At 36.2% G+C, this 26,045-nt stretch overlaps 1 protein-coding gene across 1 annotated transcript in view; it reads right to left on the reverse strand.

Moving 5' to 3' along the window:
* The window catches only part of SVOPL (SVOP like), an 89,133-nt gene that overhangs the window by 58,989 nt on the left and 4,099 nt on the right, over positions 1–26,045 (reverse strand). Inside the window, exons 2-5 of the mRNA XM_007504391.3 lie at positions 15,994–16,124; positions 15,753–15,844; positions 12,352–12,450; positions 10,471–10,542 (exon numbers count right to left, since the gene is read on the reverse strand). Coding sequence (XP_007504453.1) covers positions 10,471–10,542; positions 12,352–12,450; positions 15,753–15,844; positions 15,994–16,072 — 342 coding nt within the window. The 5' untranslated portion in view covers positions 16,073–16,124. The remainder of the gene's footprint in view (positions 1–10,470; positions 10,543–12,351; positions 12,451–15,752; positions 15,845–15,993; positions 16,125–26,045) is intronic.

The raw sequence follows: 26,045 nt of genomic DNA on the forward strand, positions 1-26,045 counted from the left end.
TAGAGCTTTTCCACCTTTTTTGCCAAGTTTATAACCCAGTCTGATTTCTGTATTGACCATCTGCTGTTGTCCATGTGTAAAGTCACTTTTTGAACTATTGAAAAAAGAGTGTTTGCTATAACCAGAAAGTTATCTTGACAAAATTCTATTAGTTTCTGCGCTGATTCATTTTGTACTCCAAGGCCAAACTTGCCTGTTATTCCAATTATCTTTTGATTTTTTATGTTGGCGTTCTAATATCCTATAATGGAAATGACATGGGGGGGTGGGATTTCTAGAAGATATTGTAGGTCTCCATAGAAATGATCACCTTTGGCTTCTTCCATATCAGTGGTTGGAGCACTGATTTGTATTATTGTGATGTTGAGTGGTTTGCTGATATAGACTTAAAAATGGAAAAGATCGGGCAGCTGGGTGGCTCAGTGATTAGAGAGCCAAATCTGGAGACAGGAGGTCCTGGGTTCAAATATGACCACAGACACGCCCTAGTTTTGTGATTCTAGGCAAGTCACTTAGCCCCAATTGCCTGGGCCTTACCACCACTCTTCTGTCTTACAATTGATACTAAGATAGAAGGAAAGGATTGTTTTTGTTGTTTTTAAAAAGACATCTTGTCTAATCTCCTCATTTTACAGTCAAGGATCCCTATCAAGGAAGGGAGTTCCTCCTCATAGATGAAATCCAGTCTGTATCCCAGCTCCCTTCCTCTTATCTGCCTTCAAAAAAAAAAAAAAAGATTCCTGCTGAGTTAATGAAGTCCATACCTGCCAGGATGGCAAATTATGTCAGGAAGTAAAGAGGGTAAATAAAGACTTACAGTCAAACAGTTTTAAAAACCTTTTCTTCTAGGATCCAAAAAAAGATAGAAAGAAGTTGGTCAGCATTCATCAGTCTTGAGCTTAAGTGACAATAAAGGGAAGAAGAAAGGCTCCTAAGAAAAAAAAACTATGACTAGAGATAAGGAAAGGAATCTTAGATCAAGAAATAGAATGAAAGCTGGTTTAAAAAATGGAGTGCAGAACTGAGAGAACTAAACACCAAATTCAACTTCTGCTGCCATATGTATTGTCATCCATCCTGGTTTTTCTGCAAATTATTAATGGGAAAATAGATGGTATAAGCCATCCATTGTTTTATAAAATGCAGGTGGATACAATTAATCAGTATTTTTCAATTCTAAAAGATGAAGGACCTTGAATTCTACTCACCTTTCTCCCTCCCAACTTGGAAAAAATCTATCATTTTTTCCTCCAATTAGAAATCAGAGTACCTAATCTTATATCTTGGTTTGTATTTTGTTAATTGTTTTCTTTAATGCATAGAAATCTATCTCCCCTTGTACGGAGGGTCCAATGCCAGACTGAGAAGGCCTGGTCCTGATTTGTTATGCAATTGGCATGCATTGCTTAATGAATCATTGTACTTGGAAGCTCAAATCTTTGTTTCCCCAGTCATTTCAATTATTCCACATGCCACACAGATGACAAATGGGAAGCTACAGGAGGGAGAACCTAGTAGGTCCTCTTATTTAATGTTTTTAATCTATATCAAGTTAAGTAACATGTCACTATACTACCTCTGAATTGCCCCTAAAAATATGGTTTATTTCCTCTTCCCAACTTTACTCACACTACAGTATACTTTACTTAACTCATCTTAAATGACTTTTAACTATATGAGCTGAATTATAGTAGAGAATTAGGGAAAGGTCAGGCCATGACTCATTCATAAGATCTATAAAGAAAAATCCCTCTCTTCTCTCTCTTACCCTAGTTCTAGGTTTTTTCCCCCCTAATGTCCTTTGATAGTAGCAATAGAAAGTTTATGGGATAACAGAATAGAGAAGCAAAGTGAATCAAATTGAATTCTATTTAATGAGAACCCTCTGGTATGATACCATTTTTGATATTAGAAACAAGAAGGAGCAGAATAATATGCTGGAGTGAGAGAAACATTTTTGTCTAGATCTCCCAGCGCACCTCCCCAACAACCTAAAAAACCTTCCAGAGCAAATTCTGACCAGAAAAGTGAAGAAAAAGTCATATTGGGGGCAGCTAGGTGGCTCAGTGGATTGAGAGTCAGGCTAGAGATGACGAAACAGTATAGAAGCTTGGTAAGAGGCAAGAGACAGAAAGGAAGCCAAGACAGAGCACCAGGGCAAGAAGGACCAAGGCAGAAAGTGATCCCAGGTGACCCCTGAACTAGTACAGGGAGGGCAGCAGGTGTCATTGGGCATTTTTGTTGCTCATTAACCAGTTTTGGAGGAAAAGAATAGTCATGAGTATGTATAATTGAAAATCTGTTACCCTAAAAAAAGAACTACATTTCCTGGGAGCCCACTGACTTTCTGTTGTTACATACTTCCTGTAAACAGGGGTTATTAGACTAGGATGTGAAAGGATCCCACCTCTTTTTGGCCCTGTCAAGGATCATGGCAGTGGTGAGTAGGGATTTTGAAATGGCTAATCAGCCATGGGCACGTGGTCTTTATTTTGTAACTTCTTTATTCCTTGATTTCTAATGATCATTAATAAATCTCCTAAATTATAATATTTTTATTATTGACATTTAATTTTAAATTTTACATTGATGGCAACCAGAAGCTGGAGGAAAAACTCTCAATTTTTTAAGATAACTTAGATAAAATTTTTTTAAGCTATGTTTCTCCTGCCAAGGCTTTTTGCTGACCCCACCCACCCTCGCAAACTCCGAACTCTCTTTGGAACTGCTGACTTTTTCTTTCCCTATTTTTTGTCCAGTTTCTCTCCCTACTGGCCAGGCTATTTTTAGCTGGGGGACTCTTGGCAAAGAGGAGATAAGCCACTTCTTTCACCCATCTGTTTGAGCCCATGTTCCTCAGTTGCTTGCTGCTGCCTCTGGCAATCTTCCACCTGATCTCCACCCCATTCCTATTCCTGCTCCTGAATCAGCCTCTGCCCTGACCCTGACCACTGTTGCTGATCCTGCTGGGGCTGCTGATTGCTCTCCCTGAGAAGCTAGGAGTTCTTGGAGATGCTCTCTGAGGAAATGGTAAAAACTGGAGTGTATTTTCCTTAGGCAACAATTAGCTTCATATCTCCCTCTCCACATGGCTGGGGAAACTAGCGTTTTACCTCAGGGGGAAGGAAAGAAGGAAGTTATTCTTCCAAACAGGAAGTAAATTACAAGCTTGGCATACCCTATGAAAGAGCAGTGCCTTGCCTATTTCAAATAGCTTCTACCATTAATGAGTGCACTATTCCTTTCAATTATCTTGCCTGAGATTCAGGAGAGAAATTCATCTCCCTACAACCCTTTGCCATTTGGGCCTGCTCCGTCTCTAAGATTCATCCAGTTTGAGATTCCTCAACCCCATTTTCTCCCTTACTATAGGAAATCTCACAGTTCTGACAAAAGGAATGCAAATGGATAGAGAAGGAACTTTAAAGAGTCTGAAGGTGAAAATTTTAAGCCTTTTCAGACTCCATTGTTTTATGAAAATCTCTGTATTTTATTGTATTTTGCTGATTGTTTTGTTTATGATTTAATTTTGTTGCTTTAAGTTTATATTAATCTGATCAATACAATTTTGTTACACTGAATCATTTTAATCTACTGTGTTTTAACTATTAGATCTATTCTGTTACTTTTCCCCTATAACTAAACTGAACTATATATATATATATATATATATATATATATATATATATATATTGTATATATATACAATATATATATATATTGTAAAAGTCCACAAACAGCTTTTTTTTTCCACTTTGCATTTGTTAATTGTTACATAGATGATGGATGGATTCAACCTGGCTAACAACCTTTGAAGAATTTAATGAGCTAAATATCTCAAATTGATTTTAAGGAGTCTTCAAACATGAATTTTAGACTTTTTTCAACAATTCTGACTGATTATTTTGCCTGCCTCTGAGTTATTTGTAACAAGAGGTAAAGGATCCATTTTAGTAGCTGAAGTGAAGTACAAATATAATCCCCACCTCTTGCATTTGTAAAAATGTGAATGGATGGAACATGACAGTCTCATACCAAAGGAGCTGGGAAGTTGATCCCAGGGCATGGTATCCCTGTATGGCTCCCAAGAAGAAGCATCCTCATTTGTAAATCTTTGGCTCACTCTACCCTTCCACCAGAATGATCTAGATTCTTGGTGACAAGTTTGAAAAGGAAATGCATCTCATTTTTTGGGTGAGAAACCTTTGTATACTACCTTTTCTTAACTAACCTAGTGTGTCAATGATTGTAAGCTATATATATATTTTTTATTTTTAAATTTTTACTATTGTTTTTACTTGCATGTGCAATGTGCTATTTCAGTTTTATTTTTTCTCTCCTTTTTTGTATTTGAAGCACATGTCACCAGTATTAAGAAAATTTTCTTTAACTTTTGATTTTGCAGTAATATAAGTTTAAAATACATTTGTACTGATGTCAATGCATATCCAAAAAGCTTTAGATGCCATTGATTGTTTTAAAAAAAATTATGGGACTTTGTTTAATGATTCTGTCTGATTCAAGGAGAAGGGAATACAAAAAGAGTCATTGCACAGTGCCAAAGAAGCACAAAGCTACTTGCATAGTGCCAATAGAGCACAATGTCAAAGAGACCAAACCAATCATATATAGATTGATGACATTCTGCTCAAAGAGCACAAGGGCTTAATTATGTGTGAGACTCAAGTTTGTAGCCATTGAACATGTGTTAAATTCAGGTCTTCCTTGTACCACACACTCTATATAAAATACACAACATCAATTATTCTAGCTCCATCCTGGCTCCCATTTGTTCCTTTAATCTAGTCCATTTTCTCTCTTATAGTATGGCAACTTCCTATAGTTTTGGCTAAAAATGGGTAAGTGAAATATTGCTGCACTTTACCCTACAGACTTGTGGGATAGAAATTACTTTAATTGGGCCCTGATTCAAGGACCTGTAATACAGTTATTTTTCTTTTACTTAGAGTTTTTACACATAAGACTTTGATAGTCTATATTTCATCCAGAAGTTATCTTTTCTCTTTTATTTGGATTTTTTTGATGTTTTTGATTTTTCTTGCCAACTGATTCATATACCTCATAACTTAGCTTTGCATCCCTAAGTGATCCCTGTGTTTTTTAACATCTTCTTCACGGGGAATATATTATTATTATTCTAAATCACAAAGTTTAAATTCTTTTTGAGAGTAATTCTAGGTTAAGAAACATGCTCCCTTTCTAAATCCAGAAAGTGAACTGTTTGGAGAAGGCATTATGCAGATGCATTCACAGACCACACATTGCACCAGAAGATCCAGAGTGAACTTTGGGATGTGGTGATCTGAACTGTGTGAAGTTGAATGCAGTTGTTTTGTATGTATACTCTTATGCCAAAGGGGACTGCCCCCTAACTGGTTTTTTGTCAATGAGCATAGCAATCACTGGTTTTGTTCTCTTTTCTCTTATCCTCAAATTGTTGTAATTTCAAAGTTGGTTATGTTTAAAAGATCCTTTGGAAAAACTAGTCTTCCACGGATCTCAGGGGGGGAATGTATAATTGAAAATCTGTTACCCTAAAAAAAAGAACTTCTTTTCCCAGGAGCTCACTGGATTCCTGTCATTGTGTACTTCCTGTAGACAGGTGATATTAGGCAAGGACGTGAAAGGGTCCTGCCTCTTTTTGGCCCTGTCGGGGAGCATGGCAGTAGTGGTGAGTGGGGATTTTGAAATGGCTAATCAGCCATGGGTACATGGTATTTATTTTGTATCCTCTTTATTCCTGGATTTCTAATGATCATTAATAAATCTCCTAAAATATAATATGTTTATTATTGACATTTAATTTTAAATTTTACAGGTAAGAGGCTAGATGGGTGAGGACAAGTTCTAAAAATATAACTGAGATTCTGAGCCTAGTAGCAGAGCTGTGACTCCATTCTAATCTTTAGCTCATCACTTAAGCCAGTAGTAGGGGGGTGGAACCAAGATGGTGGCTTACTCACAGCAAAAGCCCAAACCACTTTGATTAGCTTTCCAAACCAATCTTTTAAAAATGCCTCAAAATGACAGAAATCAAAAACAAACAGCAAGATGGAGTGACGGGGACTCTCCTGCTAAACACAACTTGAAAGGTAGACAGAGAGAGTTGATTTTCACGGGACAAGAAACACCCAGAAGCAAAACTGCACACAGAGTGCTGGTCTACAACCACCCTACACCCCCACCTACCACATCAGATTCCATATCTGCGAATAGGTTAATTTCAGAATCCTGAGACAGGGGGATACACCAACAAAAGAGTATCTCAGACATACCCATTGAAGTCTCAAGCCCTGGCACCAGCCTGTAGTGAAGCTCAGAAGTCCATTGATTGTTCTGGGTCCTTTCAAACCTTCACTGCTGCACTGACGACCTAGCCCCAGGGCAAAATAGCTCACACTGCCAATTCCTACAAGCCAGCAGAGGAGACAGATTCTGCAAGCAGTTTTCAGAATTCCTAGTCTACAAGGGAAAAAAGGCTGGGAAAATGAGCAAACAGCACAAGAAACATTTAACCCTCAAAAATATCTATGTGGGCAAAGAGCAAAGCAAAGAACTAATATAGGAATAGTGAGATCCAAGCAACCACATGTAAAACTTCAAAAAAAGGATGGGAATTGGTCTCAAGCTGTGGAAGAACTCAAAAGTTAATTCAAAAATCAAATAAAACCGGTTAAAGAAAAATGGGAAAAAGAAATGAAAGTAATGCATAAAGAAAACAACAGCTTAAAAAACATAAGCCAGTAGTAGAAGGACCAAGGCAGGAGAGGAAGTTCAGTCACTCTTAACCTGCAGAATCTCTTAGAGGAGCTAATAATGACTAAGTCCAATAGCAGTCTACAGAAACTCAACCATGCACAAGGCAATAGCCCCAAACCTGGGTCAGGAATTTGTGGAACTCAGACCAGGGGAGCAATGAACAGATCTCTCCATCAATCACACTACTTTAGGAGCATTAAAACAGTCAAGAAATATACTGGAAGAATGGGCAAACAAAAAAATAATCAGACTATAAAAAGTTATTCTGGTGACTGGAAAGCTCAAGATAAAAAGGTCAAGGAAAGATCATTTAAAAATTTTTTATTACCTGGAAGCCATGAACAAAATTAAAAAAAAAAATACCCTAGACATCATATTTGAAGAAATTTGTACGGTATAAGCAGCACCTACTAGGAAAGCATACTTCTCAAACACATGTCAATAAAGGAAAAAATGATATGGTTTAAAAAAAAAACTAGCAGAACACAAATTAACACCCCTCTCTCCAACTAAACAACAAAACTGAAATCCTGAAAATTAAAGGAAATATTAAATATAATGGAAAGTTTTTAAAAAATCAAACTAATAAAAGTAGGTACTGACTTTTTGGAAGGAAAAAGACAAACCATGGACTAATTTGATTTTTAAAAGAAAGAAAATCAGATTACCAGTATCAAAAATAAAAGGGGTGAATGCACAAACAACAAAGATGAAATTAAAGCCATTTTAGGAGCTAGTTTGTCCAACTATTTGCCAACAAAACTGAACATTTTAATGAAATGGTTGGATGAATATTTACAAGAATATAGATTTCCTACATTAACAGACAAGGAAGTAGGATATGTAAATAGCCCTTCTTTGGAAAAAGATATTGAATACAACATAATTGAGCTCCCTGTGGGAAAAAGCCTAGGACCAGATGGATCTAAAAGAAAATCCTAGTAAATATTTAAAGAACATTTTGTTCTAACACAATATAAACCATATGGGAAAAAAATTATTGTAAAAGGGAGCCTTACTAGATTCCTTCTATGATACAAATATGGTTTTAATGCTTAAATCAGGAAGAACAAAAACATAGAAAGAAAATTAGGGACTAATTTCCCTAATGAATTTTGATGGAAATTTTTTAAAAATAAAATGTTAATGAATATTGATACAAAAATGTCAAATAAAGTACTAGCAAGACAATTACAACAACATCTCAAAAAGATCATACACTGAGTCCAGGCTGGATTTATACCAGGAATGCAAGACTGGTTCTATATTTTAAAAATTATATGTATAATTGATCATATCAGTAATAACAAAAATATTATTTTTTAAATCATATGATTATTTCAAAAGAAAAGAAAAAGGTTCTTTTTTTAAAATATAAAACTCATTCCTATTAAACACATTAGAAAGCATAGAAATGAATTAAGCTTTCCTTAAAATATGTAGTATCTATCTAAAATCAAGAACAAACATTATCTCCAATGGTGATAAACTAGAAACCTTTCCAATAAGATTAGAAGTAAAGCAGTTTATCCATTATCATCAATATTATTCAATATTGTAGAAATGCTAGCTATAGCATTAAGAGAAGAAAAAGAAATTGAAAGAGTATAAATAATTTTGGAAAAAACTATCACTTTTTGCAGATGATATGATAGTTTAATTAGAGAACAGTAAGAATCAACTTAAAAAACTAGTAAAAAAATTAACAACAGCAGGAAAGTTGCAGTATATGAAACAAACGGTACAAATCATGAGCATTTTACAGATTCCCAACAAAAGAGATAGAAAAATTGCAGTTAAAATAACAGTATAAAACACTTGGGACTCTACCCAACAATACAACACAAAAGCTACATGAGCACAATTACAAATCACTTCACCCAAATAAAGACAGACATAAATAATTTTGGAGACTATTACTTACAAGTATGTAGAGCTAATATAACAAAAATAATAACAACACTTTAATTTATTCAGCGCCATACAAAATTACCAAAGAATTACTTTATAAAGCTAGAAAAAAATATATCAAAACTTATCTGAAAGAAAAACAATCAACATGGTTAAGGAAATCAATGGGGAAAGAGATGGAGGAAGAGGACCTAGAAATACCAGATTTTAAACTCTACTCTGAAGCTTTAATCACCAAAATGACTGATACTGTTTAAAAAATAAAACGGTTGGTCATTGGAACAGATTCCTTACACAATATATAAAAGTAAATGAGCACAGCAACCTAGAATTTGATAAAACTCAAAGATCCCAATTGTTGGTTTATAGACACACTATTTGACCAAAAATATTGGGAAAACTGGAAAGTAGTATGGCAACAAGTAGGCATAGATGAACATCTCATATTATATAATAAGATATCTCAAATTAGATACATGATTTAAACACAAAGGACAACAACTTGAGCAAGTTAATGGAGCATGGAAAAAAATTTGCCTGTCAAATCTATGGCTAAGGAAAGAGTTCATGGCCAAATAAGAGAAAAATTTATAGGGAGTAATGGATAATTTTTACATAAAATTAAAAAGGTTTTACATAAACAAAATCAATGCAGCTAAAATTAGAAGAAAAGCAGAAAATTGAGGGAAATCTTTGTGGTAAGTTTCTTTAATAAAGGCTTCATTTCTAAAACTTATAGGTAAATGAGTCAGATTTATAAGAATAAGCCATTCCTCAATTAATAAATGGTCAAAGGATATGAACAGACAGTTTTCAGAGGAAGAAACCAAAACTATCAATAGCTAAACAGGAAAAAAAATGCTTTAAATTACTAACAGAAAAAAAATTGAAATAATTTTATAAAGAAAAGGGGAAAAAATCACAAATGCTGGGGAGAGGGGATATGGAGAAATAGTTATACTAATGCATCATTGCAGGGCTGTGAATTTGTTCAAACCATTCTGAAAAGCAATTAAGAACCATGCCAAAAAGCTATTAAACTGTGTATATTCTTTAACCCAGTAATATTGTTAGTACCTCAATACTACAAAGATACCAAGAAAGAAGAAAAAGATCCATATATACAAATATGTCTATAGTATTTTTTTTTGTAGTGGCAGGGAATTGGTAACTAAGGAGATGCTCATCAAATTGAGGGATAACTGGAAAAGTTATGGCATATGAATATGACAGAATACTCCTGTACTATATGAAATGATGAAAGAGATAGTTTCAGAAAAACCTTGAAAACTTGTATAAACTAACAAAAATTAAAGTGAACAGAATGAGAATACTTACAGTAACAGAATTATTGTAAAGATAATAACTTTGAAAAGTTTAATACCTAATCAATGCAATGACCAACCACACAATTCCAAAAGACTCATGATAAAACATGTTCTAAACCTCCAGACAAAGAACCGATGGGCTCAGAGTACAAACTGATGTATATTTTTCTTTCTTTTTTATAATGGGCAAAGCAGTAGCTTATTGTAAACATTTATTTTGCATGACTATGCATATTTGTAATAGATTTTGTTTTTTGTGCCTTAACAATTAAGGGATGAGATAAGGAAAAGAAGAATCTGAAACTGAAAATAAAATCTAATTTTAAAAATTCAATAAAAGCAACAATCTCCAGATAGATGTCCAGGTTTAAAATACTTTCTAGCAATAATCTTTGTTTCCAATGAATAATGTTTGGAAATGACAAAATAAAATAATGTTCAAAAAAAATACCTTCCAGCGACCATATCTGTCAGCTAAGAAGCCAAATAGGATGCTGAACACCATGTAGCCAAAAAACACCATCTATGGAGAACAGAAAATACATAATTATTTAAACTGCAATCAAATATGCCCACTAAAGTATTCACCCATCTTCTCTAGATAGAAGTGGTGACTAACAGGTGAAAAAGGAACTTGTTACATAGTGGATTCTTTGTGAACTGGTTTCCTATTTTAGAACATAAGAAGTTAGTGGATTTTGTGACTCCTACTTAACATTACTTAGTTATGCTCCTAAATTTTGGCATCAGTGTGTTCCCTCACCCAGACAATCATGCATTTCTGATAAAAAAAAAAAACAGCAAATATATTAGATAAAATTAAGTAAAATTTAAATACAAGCACAAATCTTTTTTTATTTTAACTTTTTTTTTGTTGGCACAAATCATTATTAAAAGCAACTTTTGAAATCAAATGTAAATCCAAAGATACCTTTTCTTATGATGAGCATAACTCAGGGGCTCCTAATCTTTTTTTTTTTTTCTATCATGGATCCCTCAAACAATCTGGTGAAATCTAGAAATTCTGTCTCAGAATCATGTCCTTAAATGCACAAAATAAAATACATAGCATTATGAAAGAAATCAATTATATGAAATAAAGACGTACTTTTTCCATCCAGATTTATACAGCCCTTGAAATCTATCTATAGATCAAGAGGTCCAAAGACTCCTCTTAAAAGTCCCTGACGTAACCATGTCTTTATACAAGCACCATGATTAGAAGTTTTTTATATAATTTTTTATTTGGTCAATTCAAATATTATTCCTTGGTTACAAAAATAATATTCTATCCCCCCCACCCTTCCCGTAGCTGATGCGCAATTCCACTGGGTATTACATGTGACCTTGATCAGAACCTATTTCCATGTTGTTGATGTTTGCAATAGGATGATCATTTAGAGTCTACATATGATTAGAATTTTTAAGGAAAGGAACGTGAGTGATTTTGTTGATAGTATGTGTTTAGATACCAATTCAACATCTACCCACATACACCCCTGTAGCTAGACTCTCTTTAGCTACACTTCAAAATCTGGGTCAGGTAGAAAATTTTAAATGATAATATGCTATGGGACAATGAAACAAATTGAGCAGAAAACAAATTTACAATCACAGGGTATTAGAATTCGGAATATGAGTGGGAAGGTGACTAGTTCCTAATGAGTTTTGGCTTAAATTATTACCAGCAGCCTCTGCTGACAAAATTGCTTGTGTAGTTGATAGATCTATTCTCACAAGGCCAAAGATTAGAAAGATTCTCAGGAAATAGAATGAGTGGTGATTGGTGCAAAACAGAATAAAAACAGGAAGACGATGGGGCACCAAATGGGGCATAGGGAAGAATCATATTTAAATAAGGATGAAATGAACTAATACTCAAAATCCCTCTAGAAATATTCAGAAACACATTCCATAGTTTTGTATATTCATCCCCATAAAATTTATTAAGGACCTATTCTGTACAAGGCACTGGTTTCATTAGACCACAGCTAACCTTTAGTAGCATTTATGACAAATGAGTATTTGGAATTGCAATACATCCTGAAGGTCTCTTGAGGGAAAAGGGTTATAGTGGGATAGGGCTCAATTAAAAAGTACCAGTGTAACACTTTTTGCTTCTGTCAGACTAATCAGTGTGTAGAATAAGCAAACACTGAAAAAGTTGGATGGAAATTATTAGAAATTTGGTTAACAAGAACTGCTAATAAATGACCAAGTTCTAGAATTCTCAGTCTTGGGACTCAAAGTTGGAGTAAGGCAAGAAGGCAGTCTGCAGAGGCCCTGGACACCCAATTCCTATATGCACATAGCATGGAGAGCTTCTACTCACTGTGGTCACCAAAGCCACTTGCCAGTTCTCCAGATGCCATTCACAGCGGATAACAGGAGACACAACAGCAATCAACATGATCTCCATGGCTTCAGCAACCTATAGAAGGAGAACACCAAGGCTGAACACCCAGTATGCCACAGTTTCTCTCCAAGTCTGCCTTCTCCCCTCCTTCATTTGTTAATGAAATGCTCAGTATTGATGACTGCTACAGGAGATAAATAAAGACATGCAACCCTGGCTTCAGGGACCTTACAGTCTAGTTGGGGAAAACACAGATATATGCAACAGTTAGAAAATTATTACAAAGCATCACATGAATAAGGGCAAGATTCATCATGAAAAAAATTTATGGAGTTCTCCTTGGAATTAGTACAACATTCAGAATCCCTATCCACACACAAGAGTTAGCTCAGTTAAGCATTTATTAATTGCCTATTTGCTAGGTAATACATAAAGCACTGGAGATATCAAGGGGGGGAAAGTCCCTAATTTCAAGGATGTTACAATCTATTGGAAGAGACAACATACAAACAACTACTTACTAATTATCCACAAAAAGGATAATTTGTAGATAATCAAATGAGGAAAGGCGCTAGCATTAAGGGGGAAGGCCAAGAAAGATGTCATTATATTTAAAATATAGAAAGAATTTTGTTAAATGTATAAGAATATGAGCCATTCACCAATCGAAAATTGGTCAAAAAATATAAGAATTTGGGGGATGAAGGAATCAAAGTTATACATAACTACCTGAAAAAAAATGTTCTAGATCAGTGTTGGCAAAATATTAGCACGTGTGCCCAGCTAGCATGTAGGAGTTGCTACATTTTCCCTCTTTCCAGCGCCTCTAATTTCTGTATGCCCTGCCACTCTGTCCAGCCTCCCAAAGTAATCATTTCCTCCCTCTGCTCTCTGGGGTAATGGGCCGGGGGGGGGGGGGGGGGGGGGAGAGGAAGCTCACAGACAGCTTGAAATTGTAGTTTGGGCACACAAACTTGAAAACCTTCACTAACGCTGCTAATTACTGATTAGAGAAATGCAAATCAAAATAACTCGGAGATATCATGTCCTTCCCATCAAATTGGCTAAATTAATAAAAGGGAAAATGAAAAATCTTGGAAAGAATGTGGAAAAGCAAAGATGCTAATACACTGTTGATAGATTTGTGAACTAATCCAACCATTCTGAAGAACAATCTGGAATTATGTCCAAAAAGTTATAAAATTGTGTATAATTTTTGACCCAGCAATACAACTGTTTATTTCCTAAGGTGTGATTGGGAAAAAGGAAAGGATTCTATGTGGGGTTTTATATTTTATTACATTTTTATTTTTCCCCTTTTTAAATTTAATAGTATTTATCCATAAGTGTCCCAGCCCTTCTCCCTCTCCCTTAAATACAGAAGGCATCATCCAGGATACAAACATGTTCACACAAGTTATGTTTTCACCTTTCAATTCTGTCTTAAGAAGGAACATTCACAGTTTCTTCTTCAAATAATAAATCTAGTTGTGTATGATATTCTCTTGATGCTATTTATTTCACTAGTCATTATTCCATATAGTTCTTTCCAAGTTTTATAAAATTAGCCTGCTCATCATTTCTTATGGCCCAAGATTCTATATGTTCTAAAATATTCCTAGCATCTCCCTTCCTGGTGGCAAGGAACTGGAAATTGAAAAGATATCCATCAATTGAGGAAGAGCTGAACAAGTTGAGGCATATGATTGTGATGGAATACTATTGTGCCATAAGAAATTACAAACAGGTTAATTTTTTTAAAAAAACATGAAAAGACATAATGAAGAGTAAAATGAGCAGAACCAAGAGAACATTATATACAACTGAAATAATGTTCAAAGAATGACTTTTGTATGTCTACCTCCAGAAAAAGTATTGATAAATAGAAATAAGCAAGACATAGTTTTTATATACATAAATATTTCTGTCAAATGATGCCCTCTCTAATGGGGGGAAGAGAGGGAAGAAGTTACTTGGATATTTTAATGTGACAAAAAAAATTTTTTTTAAGATAGAAATAGAGATCCTACATAGACCACCCAAAAAAGATGATGAGAAGAATAGCATAGTACAATTGTACCATTGTACCCCTGAAACTTAGTAAATGCATGGCCTTGATACCCCCAACTCTGAGCTTCAGTTTCTTCATCTATAAAATGGGGTCCCTTGCTCAATAAACTTCAGGGTTTGCTCTCATCTTCAGGATCAAAACCAAACACTTCACTTTTTGTCTGATCAAGGACACATGTAATACACAGTGGAATTGCGCCAACTATGGAAAGGGATGGGGAAGATTAGAGAAAGAATATGATTCTTATAACCAAGGAATAATGTTCTAAATTGACTAATTAAATAAAATTTTCAAAAAAAAAAAACAAATCTGGCCTCACACTCTTCCCAGCTGTGTGGCCCTGGGCAAGTCACTTAACCCCATTCATTGCCTTTAAACTAAAATAAATATATAAATATATATGAAAAATTTTCTAAAGTTCTGTCTAAATCACTCTTGATTAGAGAAATGGACATTAAAACAACTCTGAGGTACCACCTCACACCTATCAGCTTGGCCAATATGGCAGTAATTAAAAGTGGTAAATGTGGGAGGGGATGTGGCAAAAATGGGACACTAATGCATTATTGTCAGAGCTATGAACTGATCCCACCATCCTGGAGGGCAGTTAGGAGCTATACTCAAAGGGCTATAAAATTGTGCATATCTTTTGATCTGGTAATACCACTACTGGGTCTGTTCCCAAAGAGATAACAATAAAGGAGCAAGGACCTACTAAATAAATATTTATAGCAGCTCTTTTTATAGTGACAAAAAAAATTGGAAAATGAGGGGCTGCCCTTCAATTGGGGAATGGCTGAACAAATTGTGGTACATGCTGGTGATGGAATACTATTGTGCTGTAAGAAATAATAAGCAAGATGATTTCAGAAAAAGCTGGAAAATATATACAAGAACTGATGCAGTGAAATAAGCAGAACTAGAAGAACATTGTACACAATGACAGCAATATTTGACTATGATTATCCATGAAAACTTGGCTACTCTCAACAATGCAATGACCTGGGATGATTCCTGAAAGACTTACACCAAGGAACACTATCTACTCCAGAGAAAGGATTGTTGGAGCTGTCTTTCACATCAGTGTATTTATGCTTTTATTTGGGGTTTTGGCTATGTATGAGTGTGCTCTTACAACAATGACTGATAAAGAAGTGTGTTTTGCATGACAATAAAAATTAAATTAAAATTGTCTACTCCTTCAGATTATTTTTGCTGTGGATAACTCAAAGTCGATGGCTTATTTCCTGTGTTCAGGACAGAATAGTTTGATATCTGAAGAATTAAATAACAAAAGAACACTTACCCCTGTGCTGCCCATAATTAGAAACAGCGCTATGTGAAACCGTCCAAATCCAATGGTCTCCACAGCCTCTTCTACTGTATATGTCTTTGACTCTAAGGAAGAAAGGCAGAGTCAAGTTTAACCAAATACTTAGCTTAAAATGCCATCCACAAAGGGTAGCCTCTTGGGGACAAGTTGGAGGATTTACTCACTCCTCTAGAAAAATAATGGAGGTGGTTCTCCATTTTATAAAAACTCTTACCTTTCTGTGGCTCTGAAGATTCTGGACTCAATTCTTCAAGGCCAATAGTGGTAACAGGCTCCGTCTGTTTGGTTGCCATCTTCTAAAGGGGTCAGAATCCCAGGTTGCCCTTCTTTCCACTTTGAGGTCTACTGAGGAAATAAGGGATCCACAACAAGCTTTGGCTGGGATTTTATTGTCATCTTTGCATAATTCTTTGGTAGTCATGCCTCCTTCATTCTACCAGGAAGGTAGGGAATACTAAGGCATATTTTTTTTTACAGTCAGACATGGTCATTTTATTAGGTGTTCTTTTTGTAAGTCTTTTTATTACAAGGGAAGTGTTAACATAAAGTGGACAAAACTAGTATCTTCAGAAATGATTTGAAAATAAAAATAAAAAGCATCAATAAAAAGATTTAAACAAAAGAAATATCTGGCAAGGAAAATGGTTAGAGAATAGACCTCTAACAGGAAAAACTAGACTTAAGTCTCACCTTTGACACATGATTGTGTGACCCTGGACAAGTCATTTATTTCTTAGTGTCCTAGGCAACCCTCTGAGACAATAAATTACATAGTTGCTGATTTGTATTGACAGAGGGAATTTCCTCACTAGGGAGTTTTCTATTAAAGTAAACTCACAGGTCCTTACTATTCTCTCCTTCCTCTCTCCTCCTGGCAAAAAACCTTAATAACTTTGTATGTTTCTGAATAGAAGATTGGTGATATTAAAGATGCATCTGAGCATGGCAACTCCCACAATCCTGGCTCCTCAGATTGTCTAGCCAACAAAGGTCTAGCAGATTCTTTCCAACAAGCTGGACATGGTTTTAAAAGACTAATAATTGGGACACTTCGATGACTCAGTGGATAGAAAGTCAAACCTAGAGACAGGAGATCCTGAGTTCAAATATGACCTCAGACATTTCCTGGCTATGTGACCCTGAGCAAGTCATTTAACTCTAATTGCCTAGCCCTTACTATTCTTCTGTCTAGGAACCAATACTTAGTATGATTCTAGAATGGAAGGTAAGGATTAAAAAAAAAAAGAATAATTAAGTTGATATTGCCAGCTAGTCATCTACCCAAGCTACATTACAACTACCACCTGAGTGCTCCCCTCCCTGAAATGACACCTTCCATACCTCTAAAAAAGCATGCATCCAGACCCTGGGGCAACTAATTCACTTGGTTTTGGAACTCTTACCCTGGGATTGAGCTGTACTGATTGGTGGCTTAAGTTAATGTCAATTCACCTTGCCTCCTCTAGCTGTTGTTCAGTTGTTTTCAGTATTGTCTGACTCCTCATAATCATTTTTGGGGTTTTCTTGGCAAAAATCCTGGAGTGGTTGACCATTTCCTTCTCCAGCTCTTTTTACAGATGAGGAAACTGAGGCAAACAGAATTAAGTTATTTGCCTGAGGTTATACAACTAATAAGTATCTCAGGACAGATTTAAACCCAGGAAGATGAGTCTCCCTGAGTCCAGGCCCTGAACTCTATCCACTATGTCACCTAGCTGCCCTTTCCTCTATCTAGCTGTCTCCATAACAGATCATGCATCACATTCCAGTCAGTCAGTCACATACTCTTATATGCCTGCCATCATGCAACAGACTACCTACTTCTTTTCATTTCCTGTTATGGATGTAACTAATACTACCCTTGCTTCTCAAACATGTCAGTTGGATGAGATCAACTCACTAATCCTATATTTCCCTGGACTAAAGCTGCATTCATTGGCCACCATTTATCTAGATCTGTTATCTTTGGCTACTAGACTATTGGTTCCTTAAGGGTAGAGAATTCTTTTTGTTGTTGTTTATGTCTTTGGCTCTAAAGGGGAAAAAAAAAACAAAGCTTGGTTCAGCAAAACACTTAGCCTAAGGTGCCAATCAACTAGGACAACCATTTATGGGACAAGAATAAGAGAATTTACTCGCTCCTCCCACAAGAGGGAGCAAATCTTTATTTGTATTCCTAGCATTTAATATAGTAAGTGCTTAATAAATAATTGTTCACTTATGAACTACCTTTCATGAAAGGAAGCTGAGACACTTTGAGATCCAGACCCCAAAGAAACCATAATCAGAGGGGAGGGAGTCAGGAAGTGAATGATAAGGAAAGCAAGGGGGGAAAGACAAAGTACAAAAGATTCCAGGAAGAAGAAAACACAAAGATTTTAAATGTTCACAGAAAATCAAGAAGAAAAACAGTAACTACAGATGGAAATACATCCTCCAGATCTAGCAAACAAGTTCAAACATTTATGAATTGATAATGTAAAAAAAAAAATTCAATACTTGATGAGACAGCAGAGCCTGTGGAATTTAAGGAGAACATGGAACTAAAACATGCTGTTTCTGAATGGTTTAAATGAGAAATGAGAATGAGAGCAGAATTTATTTTTTTGCACAGCAAAAATTATAAACAAAATAGAAAATCTTGAATCTATAATGGCAAGCTATACCAAAGAAACAAATGAGAGAATAATAGACTAGGAATATAAACACACAAAACTGGAGAACAATATAGAAGAACAGAAATAAAAAACAATAACATCAAAAGAAATTATGCTTGTTATGCAAGCAAAATATATTGAACTTGAAGACAGGAGGCACAGAGACAACCTAAGTAAAAGTTCTTCCAGAAAAATATTACAGACAAAAAACCTTAATACTATATTGAAGGAAATAATAGAAGAGGACTGCCCAGAACTTCTAAATATAAAAAATGAAATTCCATCTGAAAAATTAACATATTGCCTTCAGGGAGAAAAAAGACTGCAAACTCCAAAACACAGAGTGATTAAATTTAATAATTCAATTCAAAAACAGGTTTTGAAAGCTAACAGGAGAAAGATCTTCTAATATAAGCAAAGGACATTTGAATAATTCAAGACTATTCCATACCCACGAGGCAATGGAGGCAGAATAGAATAACATATTCCAAAGAGCAATGGAGGTCAGGATGAAGCCCAGGGTGACCTATTCTGCAAACATGAGCTTAACTAGACAGGATAAAAAATGGATATTTAATAATAAAGTTTGAAACATTTTTAAGAAGAAAATTAGAACTAAAGCAATTATTTACCACTGAAATACCCCAGACAATAGACATGAAGGAGTGAATAAATATGGCAGAGGATGACAAAAACAGTGAGAAAAGAGAAATCAATGAGAGACTTTTTCCTTAATGTATACAAGAGGATGGGGTGAAGATGGAAATCTGGTAGCAGTAACAGGTGCAAAGTAGGTATTACAGACTGAATCTGGCCATACTGCCTACAGAGGAATGCTTCTTATGTGGTTCTATATTACAACATAGGAAGTGAGAACATTAAGATTGATTCTGGGACCAGCTAGATGGCTCAGTGGATTGAGAGCCAGGCCTAGAGATGGGAGGTTCTGGGTTCAAATTTGACCTCAGACACTTCCTAACTATGTGACCCTGAGAAAGCAATTAACCACCATTGCCTTGCCCTTACTTCTCTTCTGCCTTGGAACCAATATACAGTATTAATTCCAAGATGAAAGATAATTTTTTAAAGTAAATTAATAGACCAGGGAGTCATCTGCATAGACTTGGTTGTTTAAGCTAGGGAAGTGAATGAAATTGCCAAAGAAAAGAGGATAAAAAGAGATAAAGACAGATCCTTGGGGAACATCAAGACCTAGAAAGATTAGGATCTTTCCTCCAATTCAAAAGCAGATTACTTAATGTTATATGGTTTCCATTTAATTTATTGGTCTTATTTTATTCATTTTTTTTAATGTGTACAAGTCTGTCTCCCTTTTTATTCGGGGTCCAGCCCTATGCTGAGGAAGGGGCCTGGTCCTGATTTGTTAGGCAATTGTCATGCATTGTTTAATAAATCAAAATGCTCAGAAGCCTGAACCATGTTTCCTTGGTCATTTCATCACCTGTCACACATGGGGCATGTAAACTTGGACAGAAGAAAATGACATCATTATTTCCGTGTAATTGGCTTCCTTGGTAATCCTATATATTTGATTTCACACATTTAAAAACATTATTCTGATCATCCATCAGGGTGGCAGGAAAGCCTGCACCACAGCCCACATCTTCCCAATTTTCTAGGCTTGGATAAAGCAGAATAGATAGAAGTCCTAGATCAACCAGGGAGAAAGAAACTGAGAAAGCTTCCCCCAGCCTACGTGAGGACAAAGTCTGTGACAAGACATGTCTTTTAGGCAAATTGTGCGAGATCCTTACATACACATGAAGAACTTACTTTAAGGAAGGCAGGGACTGTCTTTAGCAGCTATCTATCCTCCAGGTCACCCCACACACAGAAGGGGCTTAATGAACATTAGATGAAACTTTGAAAGATCGTAGAATTCTTGCAATGCAGTGACTAAGCACAGAGTGAGCAGACAGAAGAAGCAGCAAGTACCCGCCTCCTGACAGAAAGGAGAGAGATGTCGTTTTTTGGATACAGCCAATTTATGAAATCTGTTTTGTTTGGATATGCATTTATTACAATGTTTTTCCTTTTGCCAAATTTAAAAAGTGGGAAACTTAGGTTAGACATACATAGTAGATCCTCCCTTCCCCCAGATGAGAACAGAACCAATCGCCAACAGAACAGTGGTTACATGTTGAATTTATTATATACTTTGTTTATTCTTTAAACCCTTACCTTCTGTTTAGATTCGCTATTAAGAATCAGGTCAAAAGCAGAAGAACAGTAAAGGTTAGACAATTGGGTTAAGGAACTTGCCCAGGGTCACCCAGCCAGGAAACAACTGAAGGCAGATTTGAACCTAAGACCTCCTGACTCCAGGGCTTGTTCTCTATCCACCAAGCCACCTAGCATCCCCTTTATTATGTACTTTAAAAGAAAAGCAAATTCTACATAATAGATGTTCGGTTTCATGTGTAATTTCTCCTGCCCTACAATATCCGAATGTTCATTTTATTCATTTGTTAACTGCAAAATAAAATACATTTTAAGAGAAAATTTTAAGAGCCATTTGTCACCTGAAAGAATGTTCTCTAAATAGGCTTAAGAGTTTCCCCTATCCAAAAAAGAAAAAAAAATCACCCTTACCTGTTTGCCTATTTAGTCTGAAATTGCCACCAATAGAGTTGCTTGTGATAAAGGCGAGGATGGGCATCTTGAGAAGATACTGTGAAATGCTCATGATTTCAGAAAGTGGCATTCTAGACCTCTTCTGTTAGCATATTACTTTCGATTGAGCTAGTCGCCAACTTGTTAAAATGTAAACTCTTTGAAAGTAAGGAACGTTTCATTCTTTGTGTTTCTATTCCTAGCATAGTCTGTCATTTAATAAATTCTTGAGAATTATATTAGTCCTTGAGAATGTGACATCCAGGGCAAGTTGATGGGGGAATGGATAGATTCAGAATATAGGTAGAAACAAGCCTCGAGTGTTGGAAATAATCTGACAACCAGACCAAGAGGTGATGTCAAAACTCCAGACAGATGAGTGTATGCAGAAAATTGTAGGAGAGAAGGCACTATGTACCAGTTTCCATATTATTATTATTATTATTATTATTATTGTTTTTAAGCCCTTACCTTCCATCTTAGAATCAATATTAAGTATTGGTTCCAAGGCAGAAGAGAGGTTAGGGCTAGGCAATAAGGGTTAAGTGACTTGTCTAAGAAATGTCTAGAGGTCAGACTTAAACCTACGATCTCCCATCACTGAGCCACCTAGTTGCCCTCACTTTCATATTATTTTAATGAACTCTGATTCTAGACTGGAGGCCCTAGACTGCAGATAAAAATTAAGGCAGTAGCAACAGGAAGGCAGGATCAGAGAGGAGAGTTTGAGCCCCAAAACTTTTGTGATGAGAAGTTACCTCTGTACTGTTCCATCATTTGAATGCTCACCACTAACAGCGGGGGATGGAAGTGAGAGGTGAGATGGGAGCAGACGGTGAGGGCAGGGATAGAAGGCATATACTGCCCATCAGTTATCAGGAAGAAGCAAAGTATCAGAAGTATGCCCATCAGTTTTTACATCAGGGTCGAAGAGTCATTGGGAAAGGATGGAGACAAACCACTGGAACAAGGAGTATGCCCTGGAAAACATATGGTGTCTAAGATGCTGAAGAAAGAAGCAACACTCTCAAAGATAAGGTTGCTGCCACACCCAAAGGGGTGAGGTCAGACTAGGGGAGAAGCCACTCCTGGGGGCACCTATAAATTTCCCATTCCAGATAAAAGCTGTTGGCATTTCAAGTGATAGGTAAGCTGCTAGAAAGCTCTAAGCCACTTTTGAACCACACAAGGCCTTGGAACATGAAGCATCATCTACCATCATTGATCATCCAAGTTGAACTTTGTGGTCACCTATTTAGGGGTCCCTTTTTGAAACTTGAAATAAATATGTTATTCTTCATAAGCATAGTCTCTTTCTAGAATAAGGAACATTGAGAATAAATGGCTCGTTTTTCTAATTGATAACTGGTCAAAGAATATAAACAATTTTCCAAAGCAGAATCAAAGCTATCTATAGTCATATGAAAAAATGCTCCAAATCACCACTGATTAGAGAAAGGTAAAGTAAAACACCTCTGAGGTATCACATCATACCTAACAGTAATGACAAATGCTGGAGGAGATGAAGGGAAAATAGGTATACTAACACACTATTGGTGCAGTGAACTGGTCTAATCAATTTGGAGAATAAGTTGGAACTATGAGAAAGACCTATAAAACTGTGCATATCTTTTGATCCAGAAGTTCCATTAGTAGGTCTATATCCCAAAGAGATTAAAAGAAAAGGGCCTATATGTACAAAATATTTATAGCAGTTCTGAAATTGAGGGGATACTCATCAACTAGAGAACACTCAAATAAATTGTCATGTATGATTGCGATGGAACTCTACTGTGCTATAAGAAATGGTGAGACGGGAGCAGCTGGGTGGCTCAGTGGATTGAAAGTCAGGCCTAGAGACGGAGGTCCTAGGATCAAATCTGGCCTCAGACACTTCCCAGCTGTGTGACCCTGGGCAAGTCAATTAACCTCCATTGCCTAGCCCTTACCGCTCTTCTACCTTGGAGCCAATATACAATATTGACTCCCAAGACTGAAGGTAAGGGTTTAAAAAAAAAAGAAATGGTGAGAGGAGGTAGTTTCAGGAAAACATGGCAAGATCTCTATGAATTCATGCAAAGTGAAACAGACAGAACCGGGAGATCATTGTGCACAGTAACAGCTAGATTGTAATGATCAACTGTGAAAGGCTTGGCTACTCTGATCAATATGATAATGCAAGTCAATTCCAAAGGACTCATGATGAAAAAATGCTGCCCACCTCCAGAGAAGGAATTGATGAATTCTGAGTATAAATTGAAGTTGAGTTTTCTCAGTTTCTTTATTTTTCTAGTTTTTTAAAATAATTTTTAAAATTTTAATTTTAAATATGGCTAATGTGGGAACATATTTTGCATGGTTTCTCACATGTAAAACTAATATATTGTTTACCTCAGTGGGTAGGAGGGAGAGAGAATTCAAACTTAAAATTTAAGAAGAAAAGAATGTTAAAAATGAATGAATAAGAAAAACATTAAGAATAAATGGCTCCATCCTTATACATAGTAACTGCAATATTGTGGAACAAATGTGAAAGATTTTGCTACTAATAATAATACAATTATCCAGAACAATTCTGAGGGACTTGTGAAGATGAATGCTCTCCACTTCCAGAGAAATAACAGTTGGAGTAGGAATGCAGATAAAAACATATGATTTATCACTTGTTTATTTGGGTATATGTTTGGGATTTTGGTTCTATAAGATTATTCATTTACAAAAATGAATATGTAAATATGTTTTGCATGATAATACATGTATAACCCATATCAAATTGCTTCTCAGCTCCAGGAGGGGGGAGGAAAGAAGGGAGAGAGACAATATAGATCATATAACTCTGGAAAACTTATGTGTAAATTTATTATTAAGATAAAAAAGTTTTAAAGATTAAATGGCTTTTATCTCTTGTACACATCACACATTTCCCCCCTAAACAATAGCATTTTCTCCTTGGAATGAGAATTTATTTCTTGAGACTCTTACATCAAATGCACTTGAGAATCTACTGTAGATTTTTTTTTTTAATCATTCAACTTCAGTAAGATCTTGACTTGCCCAGGGTTACACATCTAGGAAATGTCTAAGGTCAAATTTGAATCCAGGTCATTTCAACTCCAGGCCTGAAACTCTATTCATTGAACCACCTAGATACCCCTAACATTTTAAAATTAGGTCAATATGCAGCCACAGGGATACTTATATACAGTTTAGCAACACGTGCTTCAATTTGAGCTTGCTACCACTGGCCTTGGACCTTTCAGGTCCATCTTATAGTAATTTAAGGTGATTGAAGAGATCAATCTGGTCATTCATATAAGAAAAACAAAGTGGATAAGGAATATAAATTGTCCAGATCGTGACAATGTTGAAGCTCTAGTTTTTCAAGCCTAATCCTTTTCCCACCAAGCCACTTACTGCGGGGGGAGTTCTCCCTTCCTTTTACAGAATATGATGGTAATTCTTTGATTCTAGAAACTCGAGACCATTACTCTCTACCTAGGACCATCTTCCATGCAACTTCATTGATTTTCCTATTAAATTTTTTATTTTTAACATTTTTCCATGATTCATGTTTTCTCCCTCCCCTCATCCTTTTCCCTTCTGGAGCTGACAAGCAATTCCACTGGATTATACATATATATATATTTTTTATCACTCAAACTCATCTCCATATTATTCATTTTTATAAAAGAGCAACCCTAAAAAAACAAAACTCCAAATCACATACCCATATAAGTAAGTGATGAATCACATGTTTTCTTCTGTGTTTCTACTCCCACAGTTCTTTCTCTAGATGTGGACAGCATTCTTTCTCATAAGTCCCTCAGAATCGTCTTGGGTTTTTTTTTTTTTTAAACCCTTACCTTCTGTCTTGGTGTCAATATTGTGTATTGGCTCCAAGGCAGAAGAGTGGTAAGGGCTAGGCAATGGGGGTTAAGTGACTTGCCCAGGTCACACAGCTGAGAAGTGTCTGAGGTTAGATTTGAACCTAGGACCTCCCATCTCTAGGCTGAACTCTCAATCCACTGAGCCACCCAGCTGCCCCCATGTCCTGGGTTTTAATTGATTTTCCTATGTGAGAAAGGTGGAAAGTCATTCGACAAACCTGAGTGAGACCCTCTCCCTCCCTATAAAAACATCTGGCCTTTGTCAACTTTCTCAGCTTCCCCTATAGAAGACAAGAAGACCCAGAAACCTCACCCATAGAATGGGTAAGTGCTTATGGTAAACCTGTTCCAAGTGGTAGGAGCAGGTATTGCAGAACCATCATGGACTCCTTTCTTCTACCTCAGTCTAAGGACCATCAATGCCTGCGCCTCTGGGGGCATCCCTAGCTAGAGCCCTTCTCTGATTCGATCTGGTGGTATTGATTGCTTCCCTAGAGTGAGTGCTGCTCTCTTATCCTTCCCTATTTTCTTTGCCCTCCTCTTTGTGTTCCTTGGATGCCCCCAGTTTAGCCAGATGGCCATCCTTTCAGATCAGCCAATTTTATTTGATTTCATTATTGACAAGTTTGCTGAATTTCCCTGAAAAGCCCCTCTAAGTCCCAGAAACAGACCCTTTTGAACATTTTATAGGTTGAGAGAAGCAACTTTATCAATACCTAAATCTTGAACAGGCACCATAAATGGGTCCAATTATGAATAAGAGGAAATCAGGTTGGAATTCTATCTAGGAACTGCAAACAGCATTTTCTCCATCTGTGATGATGGGTCACCAGAAGCCCTATCCCCAGGGCATGCTGCCAACCTAGGCAAAAGCAGCTAGAAGCCTGCTTCCTGGAAGGTATCATGATATGTGATGGAAGAGCCCTCCTCACTGAATCATTGGCAAGGTCTCCTTTTACGTGTAATACAAGAGTCTGATTATGTGAATACGGTCCCATCTAATAATCTCTAAAGCTCTGAGGTTTTTAAAACATTCCTGAAGTTTTCAAACAGTTTCCTCTTCTTAAAGAAAGCTGTTGAGATTTCTG

The sequence above is a fragment of the Monodelphis domestica genome, chromosome 5, assembly GCF_027887165.1.
Source record: "Monodelphis domestica isolate mMonDom1 chromosome 5, mMonDom1.pri, whole genome shotgun sequence".
In the NCBI taxonomy this organism is placed as follows: Eukaryota; Metazoa; Chordata; class Mammalia; order Didelphimorphia; family Didelphidae; genus Monodelphis; species Monodelphis domestica.